At 35.1% G+C, this 22,914-nt stretch overlaps 2 protein-coding genes, 1 long non-coding RNA gene and 1 pseudogene across 5 annotated transcripts; 2 read left to right on the forward strand and 2 right to left on the reverse strand.

The window, feature by feature from the left end:
• Positions 1 to 7,109: 7,109 nt before the first annotated feature.
• On the reverse strand, positions 7,110 to 8,885 carry LOC145550859 (heat shock 70 kDa protein 12A-like; annotated as a pseudogene). Its single transcript, XR_014086645.1, has 3 exons — positions 8,628 to 8,885; positions 8,401 to 8,519; positions 7,110 to 8,310 (listed from the first exon to the last, which is right to left on the reverse strand). The product of XR_014086645.1 is annotated as a heat shock 70 kDa protein 12A-like (transcript).
• Positions 8,886 to 11,329: 2,444 nt separating this feature from the next.
• LOC103461769 (heat shock 70 kDa protein 12A-like) lies at positions 11,330 to 13,734 on the reverse strand. Its single transcript, XM_017309373.2, has 4 exons — positions 13,384 to 13,734; positions 12,950 to 13,174; positions 12,670 to 12,841; positions 11,330 to 12,579 (listed from the first exon to the last, which is right to left on the reverse strand). The coding sequence occupies exons 1-4, from the start codon at positions 13,663 to 13,665 to the stop codon at positions 11,552 to 11,554; spliced, it is 1,707 nt and encodes a 568-aa protein (XP_017164862.2). The 5' UTR covers positions 13,666 to 13,734; the 3' UTR covers positions 11,330 to 11,551.
• A 79-nt stretch (positions 13,735 to 13,813) lies between these two features.
• On the forward strand, positions 13,814 to 17,538 carry LOC145550860 (uncharacterized). Its single transcript, XR_014086646.1, has 8 exons — positions 13,814 to 13,888; positions 14,380 to 14,419; positions 14,560 to 14,607; positions 14,711 to 14,758; positions 15,528 to 15,575; positions 16,195 to 16,242; positions 16,669 to 16,716; positions 17,457 to 17,538. It is a non-coding gene; the product is annotated as an uncharacterized LOC145550860 (long non-coding RNA).
• A 649-nt stretch (positions 17,539 to 18,187) lies between these two features.
• LOC145550861 (uncharacterized) lies at positions 18,188 to 22,100 on the forward strand. 2 transcript variants are annotated; one of them, XM_081604601.1, is made up of 14 exons: positions 18,188 to 18,321; positions 18,468 to 18,509; positions 18,723 to 18,770; positions 18,915 to 18,962; positions 19,195 to 19,242; positions 19,405 to 19,440; positions 19,657 to 19,704; positions 19,812 to 19,847; positions 20,052 to 20,099; positions 20,267 to 20,444; positions 20,540 to 20,641; positions 20,711 to 20,788; positions 20,897 to 21,087; positions 21,770 to 22,100. In XM_081604601.1, exons 2-14 carry the CDS (start codon positions 18,475 to 18,477, stop codon positions 21,861 to 21,863), a joined length of 990 nt encoding a protein of 329 aa, XP_081460727.1. In that variant the 5' UTR covers positions 18,188 to 18,321; positions 18,468 to 18,474; the 3' UTR covers positions 21,864 to 22,100. The 2 variants fall into 2 exon arrangements, with proteins under 2 accessions (XP_081460727.1, XP_081460728.1); XM_081604602.1 differs by having other exon boundaries at positions 20,897 to 22,100.
• Positions 22,101 to 22,914: the final 814 nt, after the last annotated feature.

Genomic DNA, 22,914 nt, shown 5'->3' on the forward strand with positions numbered 1-22,914 from the left:
GCCTGGGGTCTTTCTGTATGTTCCCCCTGTGCCTGAATAGGTTTTCTCTGGGTTCTCCAGCTTCCTCCCACAGTCCAAAAACATGACTGTCAGGTTAATTGGTTTCTCTAAATTCTCCCTAGCTGTGTGTGCATGGTTATCTGTCCTGCGACAGACTTGCGACTCATCCTGGGTGACCCTGCCTCTCGCCCGGAACAATAGCTGGAGATAGGCACCAGCAACCCTCACAACCCCACGAAGGGACAAGGGTGTAAAGAAAATGGATGGTTGGTTGAATGTCTGAACATCAAAATCTGAGTCACTGGTGTTAATCTCAGCCAGTAATGTTATGCAAGCACAGAAAGTGAACAAAATAAGCAAATACATATTTGTAAACAAATTCTGGTGGAACTTTATATTTTATCCTTACTTATTCTCTAAGATTTAAAAAAAAAAACAAAGTTCACATTCTTTACAAAACATTTGAAATTAAACGTTTGTAGTTTTCTTTGTTGCTTAACAGAAGTAAAACTTCTCAAAACTTCTCACTTTCCTAAAGTGCTTCCCACTTTAGGAAAGCTCAAAAAAACTCTTAGATTAAGTTCTTAAGAGCAGGAGACAGAGAGAGAGAGAAGTACTTGCATTATCATTGCTGTTACCTGCATGGCTATAATACAGTAAAAGCCTAATAAGAGCAACATGTGAAGACAAGTTAAGGTTGTTTAATAAACAAAATGCTTACGATTTGCGCGGAGTGAAGTAAGAACCATAACCATGCAGAAGAGGAAGGTTCCAACAGTGCAGGTGGTAATCTGACTCAATCCAGCCTCCACTGCGGAAATGACAGCCAAACCAGTCCTCCCTGAAAATGTACGTGACATGCATAGTTCGCTTTTAAGCTGCTTGCGAGCGACTATTAAAGTAAAAGTCTCTCAGTTCAGTCTTTACATATGTACCGCTTCAAAAAGTTTACTGAACGGCAGTGTTACAGTCTGTTAAATCTACAATAGGTGCAAAACCTCTCCAGCCTGAACAGTCTTTTGTTTTAATATCTTCCTATCGTTCTCATTAAAAATAAAGAAACAATAAACGTCATGATTATGTCTGTTAGTTTTTTTCCCCCCTTTTAACTTTTCTGTTACTTTTGGGGGTTTGCAACAGACACAAAATGTGAATTGTAATGTGTTACCCAAAGGCCTTGCAACAATCCATAGCTAGAAACCTTATTTAAAGCACAAAGAAAAATATAAATTAAAAAAAACAAACCTAAAATCATTGATGTATGGATCAATTTTAACTTTATTGAAGCCAACAGTATCGTCACAAATCCAGGGAAGTTAATAGAAAGTAAGCCTGTTGTGGAGCATTGACTGCAACTTCCGGAGAGAAGACTGGACATGAAATCAGAGCCAGGAGTGGTGAAATTGTGATGTGATGCATTTCAGAGTCAGATTTCTTTAATAAATTCAGAATTTTCTTAAATATAATATTCATTTTATAAATCAAATGCAGGAGGGGGGCATTGGATATTTTATCTAAAGAGTTAATTTGCTGTACATTTTAATGAATATCCAGATATTTGTAGTGGGTTTTCTAAGGCAAAGGATGAACAACTTAAATCGATAAGGTAAATATTTTAGCAACATTCATTCATTCACTGTGAGCTGGTGTTCATTCTGTGTATTTCACTCCACAGATATAAACTTAAAAGAACAGCAAAGTGAAACTGAGGCCAAACTCTCTCAGCACACCTAGTTTGACTCAATGATTTGGATACAAAATGTTTTCTTCTCTGAATCATACATGGTGCTCATAACTAAGTTAAAGGAAGTGAATTTCCCATCCATTTTTATGATAGAAGAAGCTGAGATTTTTTTAGGGCAAAGTTATGGAATAAAATCAGACAAACCAGGAGATTCATTCAGCACATACATGTGCACATTAAAAACTCCACCATCACAAAAAATCTCTTATTTCTTAATGCTTATAAGACTTTGATATGATTTCATAACTATTGATGTGGATTTGATTGTCTTACCAACTGGCATCCTTTCCTTTAACATGCAGATGTCTTGCCTGCGCATGTTAAAGCTCTTGGTGCTTTTCCTGATATTGTCCACGGCTTGAATATGTCATGATTTGGTGGAAATGAGGTGAGGACTGATGCAGGCAGACTCAGGATGACATGAAAAAATTAAGATGTTTTAATAATACCCAGAAGTAGACTCAGGAACACAAAGTATTGACAGACAGTGTCTGACAGAACAAACAATGAGGACCAGACAAGAGACAAAGACAACAGGTTGGTTTAAATACACAAGGAGGGTAGTCAGGGAACGAGAAACACCTGAGAACAATCAGGACAGGATGGCACAAAGACTCACAAGGGAACAGAACTAAACAGGCACAGAAAAACCTCAAATTAAATACACAGAAAACACAGATCACCACAGGATATTTCAAAACCAAATACATAAAAGCTTAAAGCACTTTTTAGTTATTTCTTTATTTTTCCAAATTTGAACTCCTTTATTTTCCCAATCAGGGTGACCTACTATGAAAAAAACAACATCCTTTTCAGGTAAACGTGACCTGGAGCGTTCCCATTGCCCACTTCACGATTCAAACTTCACAAACAACAAAAATATTCCCCTACAATATTAACACAAAACAAAATGTAAACAAGGTGTGAGCATTATTTTATCCCACTCCTCTGGCCAGAGTTTGACTCCTGCATCAATTTGTTCCTGGTCTTTATATCTGTTCATCGTAGATTGTTTCTCTTGGAACAAAGCTGCTGTGTCAAAGTGAAGACAGCAAAAACTAACTGGAGTTCTTCTCTTCCACATCCTTACAGATTAGTATTTATTAAAAGCTACCATTGCAGTAAAATAAATCATACATTTTAAAACAGAGGTCAAATATTTTGTAGTGCATTTTATAATCACTTTTCAAAATGTCATGTATTTTTTGTTCTCCCTGTTTTCTATTGATGGCTGTAAAACCTGACAGGAAACAAGATAAGTTTGACTTATTTTTGCGCAGATTAAATTATGAAGTGCAACTTCAAGGTAAATATCTTTAATTTCTGTTTCTTTACTTTGTTTTTCTTTCAAGTTTGTGAGCTGATTTTCATTTTGTTTGACTTCTTAGATCAGCTCTAAAAGAAAAGGACGTGAAAATTAAAAATTGGAAGGACAAGCATTATGTGAAACATTGTGTTTTTTTATTTGGATAATAAAAAGTTTAGTCATCTAAAAAAATATTTTGTTGACCGAAGCTTGATTTTAGCTATTATCAGATGTGATTCATTTTAAAGATCTTAGCTGTGAACACACAACAACTCAGTTTCAGAGTTTTAAAAAGAGAGATTTGTGTAAACAAACATTCATGAATTCATTTATTTGTGAGAAAGATTGAAGACATAAACAGCCAATAAACAGAAACAACATCACTTGAGGTAAATATCTGACTTACATTAAATTCTGTAGAAAAAACACTCAAAAAGTGTTTATTGTTTTATCTAACTGAAACAGTGTTTGTTTAGCCAATAGGTTTTGTATTAATGTAGTGAGTTGCTCATTGTACTCTACAGCTCCGCCATGAAGGAAAAAGAAAATGAAAAGGAAAATGAAGACCTCAAACGAATGTTTGTCACAGTAAATGATTTGAAACATGGAATTTGTTTTTATTTTTCAATGACTGAGTCGATGGGATTCATCAAGATAAATATGTGTTGGTTTTAAACAGAATAAAGGAGAAGGATGAACAACTTAAATTGATATGGTAAATATTTTTGCAACATTCATTCATTCACTGTGAGCTGGTGTTCATTCTGTGTATTTCACTCAATATATCTATGCTTAAAGAAAAGCAAAAGTACTTCAAGATGTTAACAATAAATAAACAATTTCTAAACTTTGGGAGTCTGATAGGTTTAGGTAATTAAAAAGTTAACTGTGAAAGTTTTCAATTTTTCAAAGTAATCTTTTCAATCCTTGCCAAAATAGTTTTAATAACCATTCATACAACAGCATAGCTGACAGTAATGAGGACTCTAAATGATTTACAAACTCAGTTAAATTATTTACCCTGCAGTTATTTGTGTTTCCAACAACTTGTTAAAAGTAGAAGTTAAATTTACACAGACAAGGGACTAAAACATCCAGCATGAGGCCCACAAGAAAACTGAGATTAAATTGAGGTTCCAAGTAATATCAGGACAGCATAGTGAGTCAATGTCTATCCTTTTCATGCATAATGGTCACTGCCGTGGATGGCTCTCTAAAAGCCACTAAAAATCTTTGTAAAAAAAGAAAAAAAAGAAAAATATTGCCTTAAAAAAATCTAACACTTTGTATATAAATCCTGACATAAAGGATCAAAATTTATGCATAAAAGGGTTATAAAATAAAATGGACACATGGTGTTGAAATAATTTTGACCCACTGATTTCATGGCAATGGAAGATCTAAGTTCAAATCAATAATCAAATTTCTTTCCTGGTCTTTTCTACTCGCAACATCTTATTTATTATATCATTTGTAAAGATGTGGCATTTACTAAGATAAAAAACCCAGATTCACCCTTTAATTAACTCTAAATTCTGACAGAACAACCAGCCAGAGTAAAAAATATGTTGGTTTGTAAAAACTAAAATAAACTTGTAATTTTTGTAAGGATCCAAGACAAGGAAGCTCCTCAACAAGAGCAACATCAGTTGAAGTAAGTATTTACTTATTTAAATTTTAAGACAATGTATTCAACAGTTACTATCAACTGTAAATGAAGGCCAAACATGTTCAGAAATCAGCTAACCTAAACAATGTGGATGTTCAATAGTAAATTGAACATCCACATGATTAACTGAGCAGAAATAATAAATGATATTGATTATTTCATCAGACCAGTGTTTGTTCAGTTGATGGTTTTGCATTGATTCAGGGTGAACTGCTCATGTTATTCCACAGATCTCTGAAAGACAAAGAACAGGAATCCGAAGCTCTCAAACGAATGTATGTTACATTCAGTGGTTTTAAACATGAAATTTAATTTTCTTTTTCACACCTTAAGATAAATAACTGTTGCTTTTAAACAGAATAAATGAGAAGGATGAACAGCTTCAGTGAACAAAGTAAATAAATAAATTATTTTAGTCACTCATTCATTCATTCATGCACTGTGTGCTGGTTTTCATTATAATTTTACGTCACAGATCTGCATCAAAAGAAAAGCAAAAGGAGACTGAAGCCTTGCTGCAAAGGTACTTTTTTGACACTTTGTTGCTATGAGACCTTACTAACACCTGTATGAAGGTCTTATTTAACATCTATGTGATGGTAAATAAATTACCATCACATGGAGTTAATGGTCTTTTATTTATGTCTCTCTATTCTACTGTCTAAAAGCAAAGGAAGTGAAAAAAGCAATAAAGAAACCCAAGAAAACTAAAATTCTGTTGAGCTCTACTGTCTTGAACACTGAAAAAACGAATTGTTATGAATGTTGTTAACTAAACGAGCCAGTTGAGGTGGCTCGGGCATCTTGTCAGAATGCCTCCTGGACGCCTTCCTGGTGAGGTGTTCCGGGCACGTCCCACCGGGAGGAGGCCTCGGGGAAGACCCAGGACACGCTGGAGGGATTACGTCTCTCGGCTGGCCTGGGAACGCCTTGGGATTCCCCCGAAGGAGCTGGAAGAAGTGGCTGGGGAGAGGGAAGTCTGGGCCTCCCTTCTGAAGCTGCTCCCCCCGCGACCCGACCCCGGATAAGCGGAAGAAAATGGATGGATGGATGATGGATAAACAATTTGTCTTCAAAGTTGAATGATCTCTACCTTGAAAAGATTTTTAAAACAGGACTTTTCAAGAGTTTGCCATTTTTTTATTTTTCCCATTTTCTTGAATCATTGTGGTTACATGGAATACATTCTGATGAACATGTCCACTGCTTTACAGAGTTCATGAGATGGAAGCTGTCAAGAAAACACGAGCTCATCCCACTTCCCCATGCTGGAGATTTGCTGGAGGTTAACAGAAACCCTTCCTTGGAAATGAAGCAGGAAATCCTCAGGATGTGTTGGAGTATTTGGGCTCTGAATGTTTTTGGCTCGGTTCCCTGATGGCGTTGAACAACCCGCCTCTTCAGCCTGACTGGGAGAATCACCCCCATCAATGAATAGATGGGATATTTTCCCCCAAAATATCAGAACTGCTTCTGACAATGAGTGAAATGAAATTAATCAAGAAACATCGCTTTCTACATCTTTAAATCTGTAAAAAAAAACTTAAGTGTGACAGCTTTAACGAATCTTAAAGCTGCACCTTTTAAATTCAGTTGAAAATAGATGTTTGTGATTATTGTTGTTAAAAACTTAGTAAAACCTAATAAGTTTGCTTCGTTGTAATTTTTAATTTTCATACCTTTTCTAAACATAATAAATTTAAAACTATTTCACTATTGTATTTATTTTGTGTATTGATCTGAGTTCCTGTGAATCTGAACAAGTTTTTCTCTGCTACTCTTCATTTGCATCTATTGTGCAGCATGTTGTCCTGTAGTTCAACTTAGAAAATATTTTATTTTAATTGAAGGGCTGTTTTATATACTTCTCTGCTACTGTTCATTTACCAACAGGCCATTAATTAACAGGTTGATTTTAAGAGTATTGCAAAAACATCCAATTAATCTAAAAAAATCTGGTTTATTTTCAATTTAACAGTGTGAATTCTAGAAATTAAACATGATTAGATTCTTTGTATGTGTTTGCAAAATGTTGAATCCTGAAAAAGAAAGGCAGAATAAAAAGGTTTGAATGGACTTTTGATGAAAATAAAAACTAATTTCAGTGGGTTTTAACGTTGCTTTTTATTGTGTCTGCATATAGATTTCACCAGTTCTTATCTATCTATCTCATTATAACCAGCAGTAGCTAGATTTCAAATAAAGAGCAAATAATTTAAAGAAAATGAATTACAGGGCTTTCACATGTTTGTGAATATTTAATATAATTATATTGTGTTATATAATTGTCTTAAAATGGTCGAAGTAAATAGAATATCTAAACACATGGACATTGAGGTTTAGATGTACAGACACGATTAGTTTATTGGAAGACTTAAGACATACAGACATAAGTCAGTATCACAGATGAGATTAAATGTACTTGTTTTAAAATATGATCAATGTTACAATTTGTTGTTTCTGTATTAAACTCTTTTACAGTTTGTTCCATGTTTGGACAAACAGCAGTGAATGACCATGAAAGCCACCAGATGTGACTTTAAGAGACAGAGACTGAAACATTTCACCTCCTCATAAAGTTGAGCTTGATGGATTTTGTTGAACCTGAATCGATGTCGGTTGCTGTTGCTTTCATTTCTGTGAAGCCAAATTTGATATTCAGTTTGGCTTCACGATCCAGGCCACGTTCAGTGTTTGGTGAGTCAAGAACAAAACCACCAATTTTCTCTACTCCCTCCTCATCCACATACTTTGGACTTTTACATTGTGTGCAATAAAAATAATGGCTCCTGGTTGTTTGTGTGGAGCTTGTTGGAAACAAACTAAAGGTTTTGATTTGGTTCCAACCAACATCCTCATTAATTTCTATGAGTTTCATGAAAACATCGTCACACCACTCACCATCTTGGTTTGTGTATTTCTTGTCTGCTCTGTGTTTTGACGCATCAAACCTATTAGCTACTCTAAGTCTGTAAGTGAAGGCACTTTTTCTGGATGTTACAACTGCTGGGTTTCTCCCAAACATCACAGCTCCTTTCAGGATGGCTTCCTGTGGCCTAAATGGACACAGAACGTTGCATTCACCAATGTACTCCTCAGTAATGCGCCTCTGTAGAATCTGGCTGTCAGCGTACCCCCCGACTAACAGAATGTACCCAATTCTGTAACCTCTTCTTAAAATATTGTCTAGACTCTTTACGATCCCCTGCAGACTCTCGTCAAAGAAAGATCTCAGTTTCTCTTTGGAGATTCTGATCGATCCTTCATCCCAGGAAGCTCCTTGAACTCCTTCAAGGAACTTTTCAATATCCTTTTTAGTCTGAGCCAATCTTCCCAGGTTAAGTGAGCAGGTGATTTCTATATCTTTATCCCCCTTTTTGAAAAGTGTGAAGTCATACATTATATTTTGAACTTCAGCAGGGTAGTTTTGTTCATATTCATCCCAGACTCCATTACAGAATATTTCTCTGAGGAACTGTTTAAATTTTCTGTCTACATTTTGTCCTCCCAGGTCGTTTCCAGAGGCCTTGTGCAGCTCCTTTAAGGCTCCTCCTTCTAGGACTTCATGAACAGTGATGTCAATAGTTCCACCTGCAACAACACATGAACATTTTACAATTTTAATGTAAATTCTGTATTTAAACGAACATCCAGTCATAAGAACAGAGGAAAGAGCCGAACCTCCACAATCAACAACGATGTACTGCGTCCCTGGAGACTGATCCAGTGACTTTGTGTTGTGCTTCTGGTTCCAGTGCAATCACCAGTTTATCTTCATTTCCCTCTGACACAATGCCTGCCTGCAATCAATAATATTACCATATATTTAAGAATAAGCAAAGCCAAAATATTCAAATGAATATAATCTAATTTCTTATTCTCTGTTGAGTGAAATGCTTTAGTGTTACCTGGGTTGCAGCTTCTCTCATGAACTGTTTGGCTGAAGGATCCCAGATGGCAGGAACCGTCAGGACCCAGGTGAAGTCAGAGGGAATGAATTTTCTCCCTTTTGCATTGGAGTTGATGGTTTCCATAGCGTCATACTTCAGGAATCTCAGAGCTTCTGTAAAAACCTTCAGCGCCTTCATCGACTTCCCGTTGGCTGCTTTGATCATCAGATTTCTGTTGATTTTCTGAATAATGGTGATCATGATGTTAGTTTTTTTGTTTTAAACTCAAAGTCTCAAAGTCGCTTCAAAAGAGGAAAGTGGTCTACCATACTTGATTTGCCCTACAAAGTGCTCTTGTAGGAGAAGTGCCAACTAAAACATTTTAGGTTGAAGCTTCAGCTAATCTCCTCTGTATAGGTTTCAGCATTGATGATGGTTACTGTAACAGTGAGCCACTAGATGTACATGCATTTGAAGTTCGGGATCTGAAGCCGAACTTCAAAAATGCTGATAATGTATGAAGAAGAAGCAAAACCTCCCATGAACTCATGTCATTCAACAATAGCTGGCTAGAGAACCATTATGAGTTTTGGAGTGAATGGAAGACTGCTTCATGAGGAACGGAAATGAACTGAAGAGTGGAAGATGGTGAATGGGCTTCAGGGTGAACCAGGACAACAACCTAACCAACAACCTAATTGTGATCTAGTATGACAGGCAGTGAACCTATTTCTTCATTTGTTGCCATTGAACCAGTGGGAAATGTTCTGCAATGCCCTGGATCATTTCATCAGTGACAAAGTGCTTAAATATATGTATGGAGTTATGTAACACCCATGAGATTGATATAAAACAAAATGGACCCATAGTGCTGAAATAATTTTGACCCTCTGATTTTGTGACAATGGACGACTTAAGTTCAAATCACTATTATTTCCTGGTCTTTTCTGCTCACAACATTGTTATATCATTTGTTAAGATGTGGCATTTACTAAAATAAAAAACCAGATTCACCCTCGAATTAACTCTTTAAACTTTGACAAAACAAACAGCCAGAGTAAGAAATGTGTTGGTTTGTTAAAACAAAAAAGAATAAGAGAAGAGAAGGAAGTTGTTCAACAAAACCATAAATTGAGGTAAGTAGTTGGCCAATTTTAATTTTAAGATAACGTATTCTACAGTTACTATCAACTATAAATGAAGGCCAAACGTGCTCAGATATCAGCTATCCAAAACAATGTGGATGGTCAATAGTAAATTGAACATCCACATGATTAACTCAGCAGAAATAATCAATGATATTGATTATTTCATCAGACCAGTGTTTGTTCAGTTGATGGTTTTACATTGATTCAGGGCGAACTGCTCATGTTATTCCACAGATCTCTGAAAGACAAAGAAAAGGAAACTGAAGCCCTCAAAAGAATGTATGTTACATTCAGTGGCTTAAAACATGAAATTGAATTTTCGTTTTCACACTTTAAGATAAATAACTGTTGCTTTTAAACAGAATAAATGAGAAGGACGAGCAGCTTCAGTGTACAAAGTAAATACATTATTTTATTCATTCATTCATTTATGCACTGTGTGCTGGTTTTCATTATACTTTTACGTCACAGATCTGCATCTAAAGAAAAGCAAAAGGAGAGTGAAGCCTTCCTGCAAAGGTACTTTTTTAACACTTTGTTACTATTAACCTTACTAAAACCTGTAGGAAGATCCATCAGTCTATGAAACTGATCAAGTTTAATATCCATGTGATGGTAAATAAATGACCATCACATGGAGTTGATGGTCTTTTATTTACGTCTCTCTGTTCAACTGTCTAAAAGCAGTTTTAGACAGTAAAATTGATGGATAGATGGGAATTGTGAAACGAAATTAATCAAGAAACGACGCTTTCTACATCTATAAGAATGTGAAAAAGCTTAAGTGTGACAGCTTTAACAAATCTTAAAGCTGCACCTTTTTAATTCAGTTGAAAATAGATGTTTGTGATTATTATTTCTAAAAGCTTAATAAAACCTAATAAGTTTGCTTAACTGTATTTTTTAAATTTTCATACCTTTTTAAACACAAATTCAAAACTGTTTGGCTATTATATTTATTTTGTGTATTCAACTGAGTTTCCTGTGAATCTGAACATGTTTTTCTCTGTTACTCTGCATTTGCATCTATTGTGCAGCATGTTGTCCTGTAGTTCGACATAGAAAAGATTTTTATTTAAATTTTAATTGAAGGGCTGTTTTATATACTTCTGCTACTGCTCAATTACCAACAGACCATTAGTTAACAGGTTGATTTTTAAGGGTATTGCAAAAACATCCAATTAATCTAAAACAATCTGGTTTATTTTCAATTTAACAGTGTAAATTCTAGAAATTAAATGTGATTAGATTCTTTCTATGCGTTTGCAAAATGTTGAATCCTGAAAAACAAAGGCAGAATAAAAAAGTTTGAATGGACTTTTGATGAAAATAAAAACTAATTTCAGTGGGTTTTGACTTTGATTTTTATTGTGTCTACATACAGATTTCACCAGTTCTTATCTATCTCATTATAACCAGCAGTAACTAGATTTCAAATAAAGAGCAAATCATTTAAAGAAAATGAATTACAGGGCTTTCACATGTTTCTGTGAATATTTAATATTGTGTTATATAATTGTCTTAAAATGGTTGATGTAAATATATTTAAACACATGGACATTGAGATTTAGCTGAACAGACACAATTAGTTTATTGGAAGACTTAAGACATACAGTGATCAAAAGTCAGTATCACAGATGAAATTAGATTTATTTGTTTTAAAATATGATCAATGTTACAATTTGTTGTTTCTGTATTAAACTCTTTTACAGTTTGTTCCATGTTTGGACAAACAGCAGTGAATGACCATGAAAGCCACCAGATGTGACTTTAGGAGACAGAGACTGAAACATTTCACCTCGTCATAAAGTCGAGCTTGATGGATTTTGTTGAACCTGAATCGATGTCGGTTGCTGTTGCTTTCATTTCTGTGAAGCCAAATTTGATATTCAGTTTGGCTTCACGATTCAGGCCACGTTCAGTGTTTGGTGAGTCAAGAACAAAACCACCAATTTTCTCTACTCCCTCCTCATCCACATACTTTGGACTTTTACATTGTGTGCGATAAAAATAATGGTCTATGGTTGTTTGTGTGGAGCTTGTTGGAAACAAACTAAAGCTTTTGATTTGGTTCCAACCAACATCCTCATTAATTTCTACCAGTTTCATGAAAATACCACCACACCACTCACCATCTTGGTTTGTGTATTTCTTGTCTGCTCTGTGTTTTGACACATCAAACCTATTAGCTACTCTAAGTCCGTAAGTGAAGGCACTTTTTCTGGATGTTACAACTGCTGGGTTTCTCCCAAACATCACAGCTCCTTTCAGGATGGCTTCCTGTGGCCTAAATGGACACAGAACGTTGCATTCACCAATGTACTCCTCAGTAATGCGCCTCTGTAGAATCTGGCTGTCAGCGTACCCCCCGACTAACAGAATGTACCCAATTCTGTAACCTCTTCTTAAAATATCGTCTAGACTCTTTATGATCCCCTGCAGACTCTCGTCAAAGAAAGATCTTAGTTTCTCTTTGGAGATTCTGATCGATCCTTCATCCCAGGAAGCTCCTTGAACTCCTTCAAGGAACTTTTCAATATCCTTTTTAGTCTGAGCCAATCTTCCCAGGTTAAGTGAGCAGGTGATTTCTATATCTTTATCTCCCTTTTTGAAAAGTGTGAAGTCATACATTATTTTCTGAACTTCACCAGGGTAGTTTTGTTCATATTTGTCCCAGACTCCATCACAGAATATCTCTCTGAGGAACTGTTTAAATTTTCTGTCCACATTTTGTCCTCCCAGGTCGTTTCCAGAGGCCTTGTGCAGCTCCTTTAAGGCTCCTCCTTCTAGGACTTCATGAACAGTGATGTCAATAGTTCCACCTGCAATAATACAGGGACATTTTACAATTTTAATGTAAATTCTGTATTTATGTGAAAATCCAGTCATAAGAACAGAGGTAAGAGCCGAACCTCCACAATCGACAACGATGTACTGAGTTCCTGGAGACTGATCCAGGGTGTTTCTGCTGGTGTTCTGGGTGATGAAACCCTCAGCTGGAAGCTTCTTACACCAGACTGAAGCAGCTTCTGGTTCCAGTGCAATCACCAGTTTATCTTCATTTCCCTCTGACACAATGCCTGCCTGCAATCAATAACATGACTGTCTCTTTTAGAATAAGCAAAGCCAAAATATTCAAATGAATATAATCTAATGTATTATTCTCTGTTGAGTGAAATGCTTTAGTGTTACCTGGGTTGCAGCTTCTCTCATGAACTGTTTGGCTGAAGGATCCCAGATGGCAGGAACCGTCAGGACCCAGGTGAAGTCAGAGGGAATGAACTTTCTCCCTTTTGCATTGGAGTTGATGGTTTCCATAGCATCATACTTCAGGAATCTCAGAGCCTCTGTAAAAACCTTCAGCGCCTTCATCGACTTCCCGTTGGCTGCTTTGATCATCAGATCTCTGTTGATTTCCTAAAGCATTGTGATTCTAAGTGTTTGTGTTTTAATCTCAACACTTGTCAAGATTATGAAAATAAAACGTAAATCTACCACAAATTCTGCCTATAGTCATATGTTCAGAGAACATATCTGCCTCTCAGATATATTGACTTCAAATATAATTATTCAGGATAATTTTATTTGAATAATTTACCTCTAATGATTAATTGAATTTTACTCACATTGTCATAGAGTGCCATCTTGAAGCAGTCAAAGAAGAACATGTCTCTCGCTTCTTGACCCTTTTTTGAAAGATAATCTTCCCTGGCTACATAACCAAAGCTCACAAACTCTTCTTGTTTATCAAAAAGGATGCAGCTGGGAGTCTTTGGGGTTTCCAGGCCAACTTCTTCACCCCAGACCTTCAAATAAGGATCAATTTCCTCTCCTCTGGAGGTTAAACTGAAGGCATAGCCGCTGTATGCAGTCCCAAAGTCTATAGCGATGATGAAAGAGTCTCCCATCGTAGGAAAAGCTTCAGTTGGTTGTGTTGAGGGTCCAACTAAGACACTGAGAGACAGAGGTACAGTATGATGAACTAAGTGCAAAGAGCTGAAGATAGAAACTCCGCCCAGCCTCAACCCCCCAGCAATGAGACAACATTTATTTAAAGACGAATGTGACTCCTGAACAACACATTCACTTAGAGAAAAACAGGACAGTGAGAAGACTGAAAGGCAACAACAGGTAAAGCAATTAATGAGCAATCTGATCTAAAGACTTAGATTTTGAAGCTGCAGTGGAAAGTTATATTATTTACTAAGCTTTAATCTTCCTATAGAGTGAATCTGTACTGAATTCAGGATTCTTAATAGAAAAAATACAGGATTGGAAATGGATTAGAATTTTTTTTGTCAGTTTGAGTGTGTTGTTATATTCATCTTAGTTTTAATGAAATGGCTTTACAGGAATAAAGACTTTAATGAATTGTAAGAGAACTTTTTATGCTGAGTAACGTGAAACTACAACCATGGTTGATAACTGAATAAATAGGTGTCATCAGAATGTTTTGGTTAAGCCTGAATTAGGGACTGAATGTGATTTATTGATTTTCATGATGTTTTCAGGAGAACTTGAAAATGTCAGACTTTTCTAAACATCAAAATCAAAGTAAATACATGTTTGCTCTGTCTGTGTAAAGTGCAGCTCTGTTTCATGCTCCATATTTCTGCTCATAGATCTGGTCATGGCTGAGCAAAACAATGAATTCCTCCAGAGGTTTTTCAATCACAAAATCTATTTATTTTATAATACATATCATTTTGGATATCAGCTTATTAAAAAAAAATCCCCTTTTGCAATAATGAATTTAATAAGATTCTGTTATCTTAGACTAACATTTTTGTTTTGTTTTAAAGGATTGGGGCTCTTCAAGACATTGAACAAAAGGAATATGACTCTATCAGGTAAATTGAAACTGACAATGCCCATCATGTCAGCATTTTGGAAAATGTGTCAAAGTTATTCTCACTTCCTGAGTTATTTTTATTGATTTTTGTTTCTCCACAGAGCTGCTTTGAAAAATGTGCAAGAAAATTTTAAATCTCTCGACTCAAGGTAAAGTACATAAATTAAGTTTTTATGCAAAAACACTTTATCCACATCAACATTTACAGATCCAAAACCTTGGCATTTATTTTTGATAAATGTTATCAGTTTTCTGTCTCTCTTCAAATGTTATCTTCCATTAATTCTGCTGCTTTTGCATTGTCTTTAACTAAAAAACACAGATACTGATCCTGTGTTACTTGTCTGTATCTAGAAGTCAAGTAAAAAGACAGTTGAAGAGACTGACTTGTTCTAAAACTAAAAAAAAAAACTCACACAATTTTTAAGGATTACAGATCATTTTTCCTAATATTCCATATTAAACCAGTGATTTATGAAGTTGAAAAGGTTGATGAAGAAAACTGGAGTCTCTGAATATGATTGAGAAAGATGTTTCATTAATTGAACATTATAATGGATAACCTTGAGCGTCCCCTTCACAAGAGAGCAGTTAAACAACAGAGGCTTCTTCAAATCTGCAGCTACACAGACTGCTACAGGAGCCTGCAGCCATCACCACCTACAACATTTCCTTTAATAAACCTGGATAATCAGAGCTCCTCCAGCATCTAATGCTCTAATTTAATTAGTAAAATAAACAAATAAATAATAATAATAGTAATAATACTGTATTTTACATTTTTTAAAATTCAAACTCAAGTTACAGTTTTGTCTCAACATTTGTGTAATTATAAGCCTGTTATCTCAAACACATCTTACATTTAATGAGGGGATAGCATAAGAGTAATAGTAATAGTTTTGTTTTTGCTTTTCTTAGCATTAATCAGGCAAAAGACGTCCAATACCATCACCAGCTTGGGATAAGGTAAATAAAGATCTATTTTTACTTTTAAAATCCATTCAACCACCAACATGCTTATCCCTTGTGGGATTACGAGGGGAGTTGGTGTCTATCTCCAGTGGTCAATGGGTGAGAGGAGTTGTACAGCCTGGACAGGTCACCAGGGCATCACAAAGACAGATAGGACAACCTGAGGAGTTTTTGGACTGTGATAGGAGGCAGGAGTACCTGGAGAGAACCCATGCATGCACAGGGAGAACATTCAAACTGCATTTTGATAAAGAATTTGTTTAACGGTGTTCCACTTACACATCCAGGATGCTGTAACTGATTTTTTTTTTAATTGCTCCCCTTTCAGATTTGTTTATTATGTTAAACATACGGAATATATCACATTAAAGATGAGAAACTGCTATTTTTGCTCATCATGAACTCCATTTTCAACGTAAGAGGAGTGTGTGAAATATTAACATTTACTGTATTTCTGCATGTGTGTTTATGTTGAACATGCCTCATAAACTGGCTGTAGTACAGAGATGGATTCAGAGTGAATTTAAATGGATTCACTCCTTGAGATCCATTGAATCTTCTTTCTGAGCCCTGTTTTTGTTCAGTGTTCTTTTTGCATGTTTCTTTTCCACAGCCCTGATCTGGGACAGGCAGAAGAAATGTTTAAATCAATATGGCAAAGGTACAACATACATCTTTGTTTCATTTATGTTTAGGTTGTAAGTGAACATGGCTGCTAGTCTTTGATCTATGAGAAAAAATCATTTTATGAAAAAATAATGCGTGAGGAAAATAAGTAAACAAAACCAAGTATGTAAAAGAACATTTAATTTGTTTCCTTAAAGAATTATATAAAAATCTATTTTATATAAAAACAAAAACATTCTCTGTAACTGTCATGACTATATGTTGTAAAAGTATCAATGCTTCAAAGAAACAAAATGTTTGCCAACGGATCTAAACCTTTAATGACCTGAGATAATTAATTAAAGCTCAGACCTAAATTCAACCTTGTGTCCTAATGTTTACTTCACCAGTAATGTGGTAACAATAACTGATGCTTGATCTGATCTGATTTGTCAATACTAACATTAATCTGTTAAATTAGGTTCCAAGAGATGACTGGTTTTCATCAAAGTCAACATACAAAGACATGGTAAGAATTCATCTATTTCCAGTTCTGAGATCACATTGACTTGATACTTTATTAGTTATAACCTGCTAGTTCTGGTTTGGAGCCCATATTGCCTTTGAGCTGCACTAATCAATTCAGTGAAGGAGTTGGTGTCAAAAAATAACATTCAGAAACTTGATAGCATCTCACAGTTGCTGTAAATTTGTTGGTTGTCCAACATGATGAACCTGCTATTCCACCACGTCCCAAAGCTGCTGTGTTTACTTGAGATTTGGTGATTGTGGGCGTCATTGGAGTTTATTGAACATATTATCATGGAGGACTCAAAGTTCATTTAGAAAATATTCCACATGCTAAAACACCACTAACAGTAGCAAGGTTGCTACAAGGCGGATTAGATCAATCATTTTAAATTTATGCCCAATCTGACCCTGCTACCTGAACGCCTTCGCTGAAATCAAAGTTCTTGGTTCTTGGTGTCCTGTTCTGATCTGACAGGAGAAAAACTTCATCTTTAAGGTTCTATACATTGTGTTAAGGAATAATATTCTGCTTATCTTCTTTGTAACAAGTGGTGACTATCTTTACATCATCTTCAAGAAGTCACCCAGTCTTCCTGTTAAAGAAAGCATTTTACATAAAAGTAAAAAGTTCCCAAACATTATGCCTCAACAAAAGGTCTGAAGGTGCCAATTGTTTCAAGTGTTTACTAAGGTTGGTTCAATTCAGTAACAGTTTTTGTTATGTATTTTACTTTACAGTTCTGATCTCCAGCAAACGAGGGAACACCTGAAATCTCTGGGGGAAAGGTGCTTTGCACGTAATATTATTATATATGTAAATAATAATAGTAGACCAAGAAGACTTCGAAGTTTGTGCAACAGGAAAACTTCCAAAACTTCTAATGTTCAATGTGGAAAATATTTAGGTAACATGTGTAGATAATGAAATCTACTAAAGCACTTCAACTTAAACAGCAAAATTTCTCTGATTATTATTATTGTTTTTTATAATGCATGACTATTTGAATTTTAATTATTCAGAAGTTTAAACAAAAAATTTTAGACTCTTTAATGCCCATCCACCCTTGTCCCTTAGTGGGGTCAAGAGGTGCTGGTGCATCTCAAGCTAACATTTTGGGTGAGAGGCGGGGTCACCTGGACAGGTCGCCAGTCTGTTGCAGGGCAACACAGAGACAGACAGGACAGACCCCCCCTAACCCTTCACACACACACTTAGGTAGAATTTAGAGAGACCAATTAACACACCACTGTGCAGCCCTCGTGAAATGTCATTTACAAATTATTGTCTCATCTAGCCCAATCAGTGCATTCCAGTTTAAACCAAGAAATATCAAATCAGTTTTATTGTAACCTCATTAAGAAATATTTATCTTGCGATGTAAATTTATAAATGAATGCCAAGCCACAGAAGCCTTCACATCAAATCTTCATTTTCAATCAGTTCATCCTTTCAGAACACGACTGAGGCCAGAGAGGAAAAAAACAATTCACAATCAACAGGAAGAAACCAGAAGCAGAACCAGAGCCAGTCGAAGACATCATCCTTCAGGCAATTCTTCAGTCGACAGAAAAGAGGCACAAACACTGAAACACAGGAACAGAGGTAATTTCTTTAAAAGTGAAATGAAGACCTGGATTGTTGGTCTTTGATTTAAAGAAATTTATACAGACTAACATTTGTAGGATTTGTTTGGTTTTTTTTTGTTTTTTTTTTTACATTTTTTCAGTAACAGATTATTCCCCCAACAGATCTGATATGAAAATGGAAGAGGAAACACATTTATGTCAAAGGTACAATCCATTCAATGCCGGGGGCGACATTAGTTTATTTTAATGTAAAAACCAGTTAAGAAGTTAACAGCCAATGAGAAGGTGAAATAATCTTAACATTGTCTGAATATTTACTGCAACCTTTGAATTCTTGAATTTAAGTAAAAACTTCACTAAATAAGAAATTATTTATCTGACCAGGATTGTCTTGACTAAAATTTGTGTTCTGAACAGAATTGATATGATAGAAAAAATTCAACAAGAGCAACATCAAAACATAAGGTATGTTTATTGTTTTATTCAAGAACATTCAGGCTCTAATTCCTCTTCATGTTCATGATTTATCCTCTATTTGATCTGAATAGGAATCTGGATGTTGTTGTCTTAAACTCAGGGCCATTTTTCATGTTATGATTTAATCCACAGAGTTTATTTAAATCAAGTTGAAAAGGAAATGATGGAAGTCCAGCACAGGTACTGTACACCGTTCTTTAACACTCAGGCTCATAAAGTAGGGACTCATTACATGGATATGTTGAATTATGGACACAGAGCAGAAATTAAAAATTTATTTGAGCCTGAGTTAATGAGAATCAAATAAATAAATAAATAAATAAATAAATAAATAAATAAATAAATAAATAAATAAATAAATAAATAAATGTATTCACCCTTCATAAATTGACTGTAATATTTATTTTTTCAGAATTAATCGGATTGAAATCACTCAACAACAAAAACTTTTTGAAATAAGGTAAAGTGATTATTTGAAATCATCTTAAGTATATCTTTTTATTACACATTTGGTCATTGCATCGCATTAGAAAATGTTCAGGCAAATGGCAAAATTTGAGTTTTCCTGAATTGTCGTTTTTTTATTGCTAATCACTGACCTGATGTATTTTGTTTTAAACAGATTAAGAGAGAAGGCTGAAGAACTTCAAGCCACCAGGTAAACATTCATCATTTTAGGAGAAGATGACTAAAAAACTAAAATTATTTATACCTCAGATACCAACAATGGAAGCTCCAACAGTGTCCTATAAGGTCTATGTATCTTTTTCAAATAAAATCAAATGTAGTTCCAGAATAAATGAACCACTAAGCATAAATGTCTGATAACAAGGAAAAGGTTTTAGTTTTTCAAGAGTTATTTTTTCATTTTTAGGTTTGCTCTTAAAGGAAAAGAAGAAGAACTGAAATATTTAAAAACCAGGTAGAGTGCACAGATTTCAAAGCAACAGGCTGCAGCTGCTGCCTGAATTGTTTTTATGATTAATCAGTTACTTGATGTTTAACCTGATTTATTTTGCCTTTTATCAGACTAAGCGAGATGAATGAAGAACTTCAAACCACCAGGTAAAAAATTATTAATCCATTCATTTTAGGAAGAGATAACTCAAGAAATTAAATTTATTTATAACTCAGCTCCTAGAGTATCCTCATAACTTTTATGAATCTTATTTTAAAAATTTGAATGTAGTTCCAGAATAAATTTATTTAATCAACCACTAAACATATAACAAGTGTTTTTAGTTTTTAAGTGGTACTTTTCATTTTTAGGTCTGCTCTAAATAAAAAAGAGGAAGAACTGAAATCTTTCAAAGACAGGTATCGTACATACATTTCAAAACTACAAAAAAGATTTCCTAAAACAATTACCCGACTTTGGTTTTGGGTATTAATTGATAGAAATGTTAAGACAAGCTGGATTTTACCAATAAAAGTGTATATTATGAAGGTTTTAGGTGACTAATCATCATGTTTTCGTCTAACAGAGTGGCACTGGAAGTTGCTCCTTCAATTAAAACAGGAAACACGATGAGCCTCAACAGCCCAGTCAGCAAAAACAGAATAAGAGAAATGTATGAAACTCTGAGATGTGACTGGCCAAAAATCAAAGAAGATTTGAAGTTATCTGGGGAAAAATCTGATTCTGTTCAAAAGATGATTCAGGTAAAATGTGGTTTGATGATCCAAGACATTTCATGCTTTGGCTGCCATTGAAATGACTAAATCGCTTTTCTCCTCATCATATCGCCTGCTAACAGAAACAGTTTATCTCAGCAAGAACAGACATGGAAGAAAAGAATAAGATGATATCAAATTTTTTTGAGTTGGATAAGTTCAAACCTGGAACAGAATCACCAGAGGTAACGAAACGCAAAAAAACAGATTATTTATTGTTTTACTGCAGATGTGAATATAAAACTCTGTTTCAGGTAAAAGAAAACATGCTGTTAGCAATTCAGAATCTGCAGCTGGCGATCTACAATCAGAAATATGACAACGGTTCACAGGTTTGTTTAATATTAGAGGAATGATAAACCACAATATGAAGGTTTTTAAATGCATTTATGGAAGAAAATTATTCAGATTCCATGAATTTTATTATTTCTTCTCTATAGAAACCCTTATCTGCACATGAAGTCACAAACCATAAAGACATGATGGAGTATTTGAGCTCTGAATGCTACTGGCTTGGATGTCTGATGGCTCTGAATAATCCTCCCATTAATCCGGACTGGGAGAATCACGCTGCGTCAATGGACAAATGGGACATTTTACCCAGAAATATTACAGCTGCTTCTGTAAAGAAGTGAGGGAAAAAAATCATCTTCTGTCAGCGTCTTTGATTTTGTCATGAACTGTATAATCCTTTATGACTGAACTCAATGTATGAGATTTACATTCTTTTTGTGAGAAATATTTAATTAGGCAATAAAAAAACATAAATGTGACTTTCTGGAATTGAAATGAAGAAAAAAAACTCAGTTTGTAATCTGTGAAGTCAATTGTTATTTTTTTATTAATTAAGCCCCATTTACAGTTGCAGTATAGAGTATCACTAGTTTTATCCATCAGAGTTTACTATAAACTTTGGTAAAGTTTGAAAATGTTTACATTTATTTCAACATTTCGTGCATTTAAAATGTCCTAAATTGGACCAGGTTCAAAGAAGGATACCAATACACAACTTGATTAAAGAATGTCAAGGTTTTTAAAAAATGTGATGTAACATTATTTATTCTCGATCTTATGTTTTTGTAATAAAAGTTGGTCAGAAATATGACACTTTATTCTAACAAAGCTTTTAATTACTAAAAACATGCACTGTATAGATCAGAATTGTCTTCACCAAAGGACATATTTACTATTCCCTGTTTTACTTTTAGAATCTGATTTCTTCAGGGGATAAATGTGAATAAATGTATTATATATAACAAAAAAACATGAACCGATTAAGTAGAAGAGGTAATGATTTTAACAGCCTGTTGCAGTTTCAGGTTGTACCAAACCTTACCTGCAGAGGGCGCTGTTGACCTGAGGTCTTCTCCTGCCAGCAGACGGAGGACTCAGAGCAGATTTAGTTAACTGCAGCTGTTCACTGTCGACATCTGAGCCACCGGCTGGAACTGTTGCAAAACCCCCGAAACACCGAGACAAAATTGAATCACCCAGCAGTAACTGAAGCTACCCGCTCACACTCAGCGATCCGTGTCCAGAGGGTTTATCTGGTAGATACTGTGTTTGGGTCCTAAATTGCTAAATGAGTTGCATGTTGCAGTTTCTCGTTGGCAAGACTTAATAAAATGCTTTTAATTCCCCTCATCTTTGGTGAGTCATCAATCAATCAATCAAATTTTATTTGTATAGCACATTTCAGCAGCAAGGCATCTCAAAGTGCTTTACATAATTAAAATCAAAACAGCATGTGACATTGAATAAACAGTGAGGAAGAGAAAGATTTTTTTTAAAAAGTGAGAAAGAGAAATAAAAAGAAATTAAAAAGTAAAAATAAAAACTTTAACATTTAAAACTTCTTTAGTCAAACCGCCATTTGACAAGGACTCAAACCATTAAAACTTCTTTACATTAAAAAAAAAAGATTCCATGAATCTTTTTCAAAGGGGTGGATGAGTGCATCATCCAACAGCATCATCCAATTGCTGTGCTCCATCCCACAGCAACATCCTCCCCACCACCCTAAACTTCACACCTCTGAGCCAACACCCATCTGTTTCAATGGACTTCATCTCACTGCCTCCCTCTGGTGCTGCTCAGATCATTGGGTTAATGTTCAACCTGGGCCTGAGGCTCGGGGCAGTACCATAAGACTTCCTGTGTCATACCAGCGTCGAAGACGCCCTGAACTGACATCTGATTAATAAAATATTTCATGTTTTTGCTCCATCACTAATACAAAAGTTTATTTAAAAGAACACCATTGAGCCAACAGGAGTGACTGTTCAGTCATGATGGTTTGTCCCACTGAGTTTCTCATACTTGGAAAAGCAATTAAGATAAAAAATGGACCTTTCACTCATCTGATTTAAAAACATCTTAAAATCTGGATCTTGGAAAGCAAAAATGTCAACACTGAGTAAATTATAAGTATATAGAGATTTTAAAGGGTTTTTTTCTG

The sequence above is a fragment of the Poecilia reticulata genome, chromosome 2, assembly GCF_904066995.2.
Source record: "Poecilia reticulata chromosome 2, P_reticulata-male-v2, whole genome shotgun sequence".
Classification (NCBI taxonomy): Eukaryota; Metazoa; Chordata; class Actinopteri; order Cyprinodontiformes; family Poeciliidae; genus Poecilia; species Poecilia reticulata.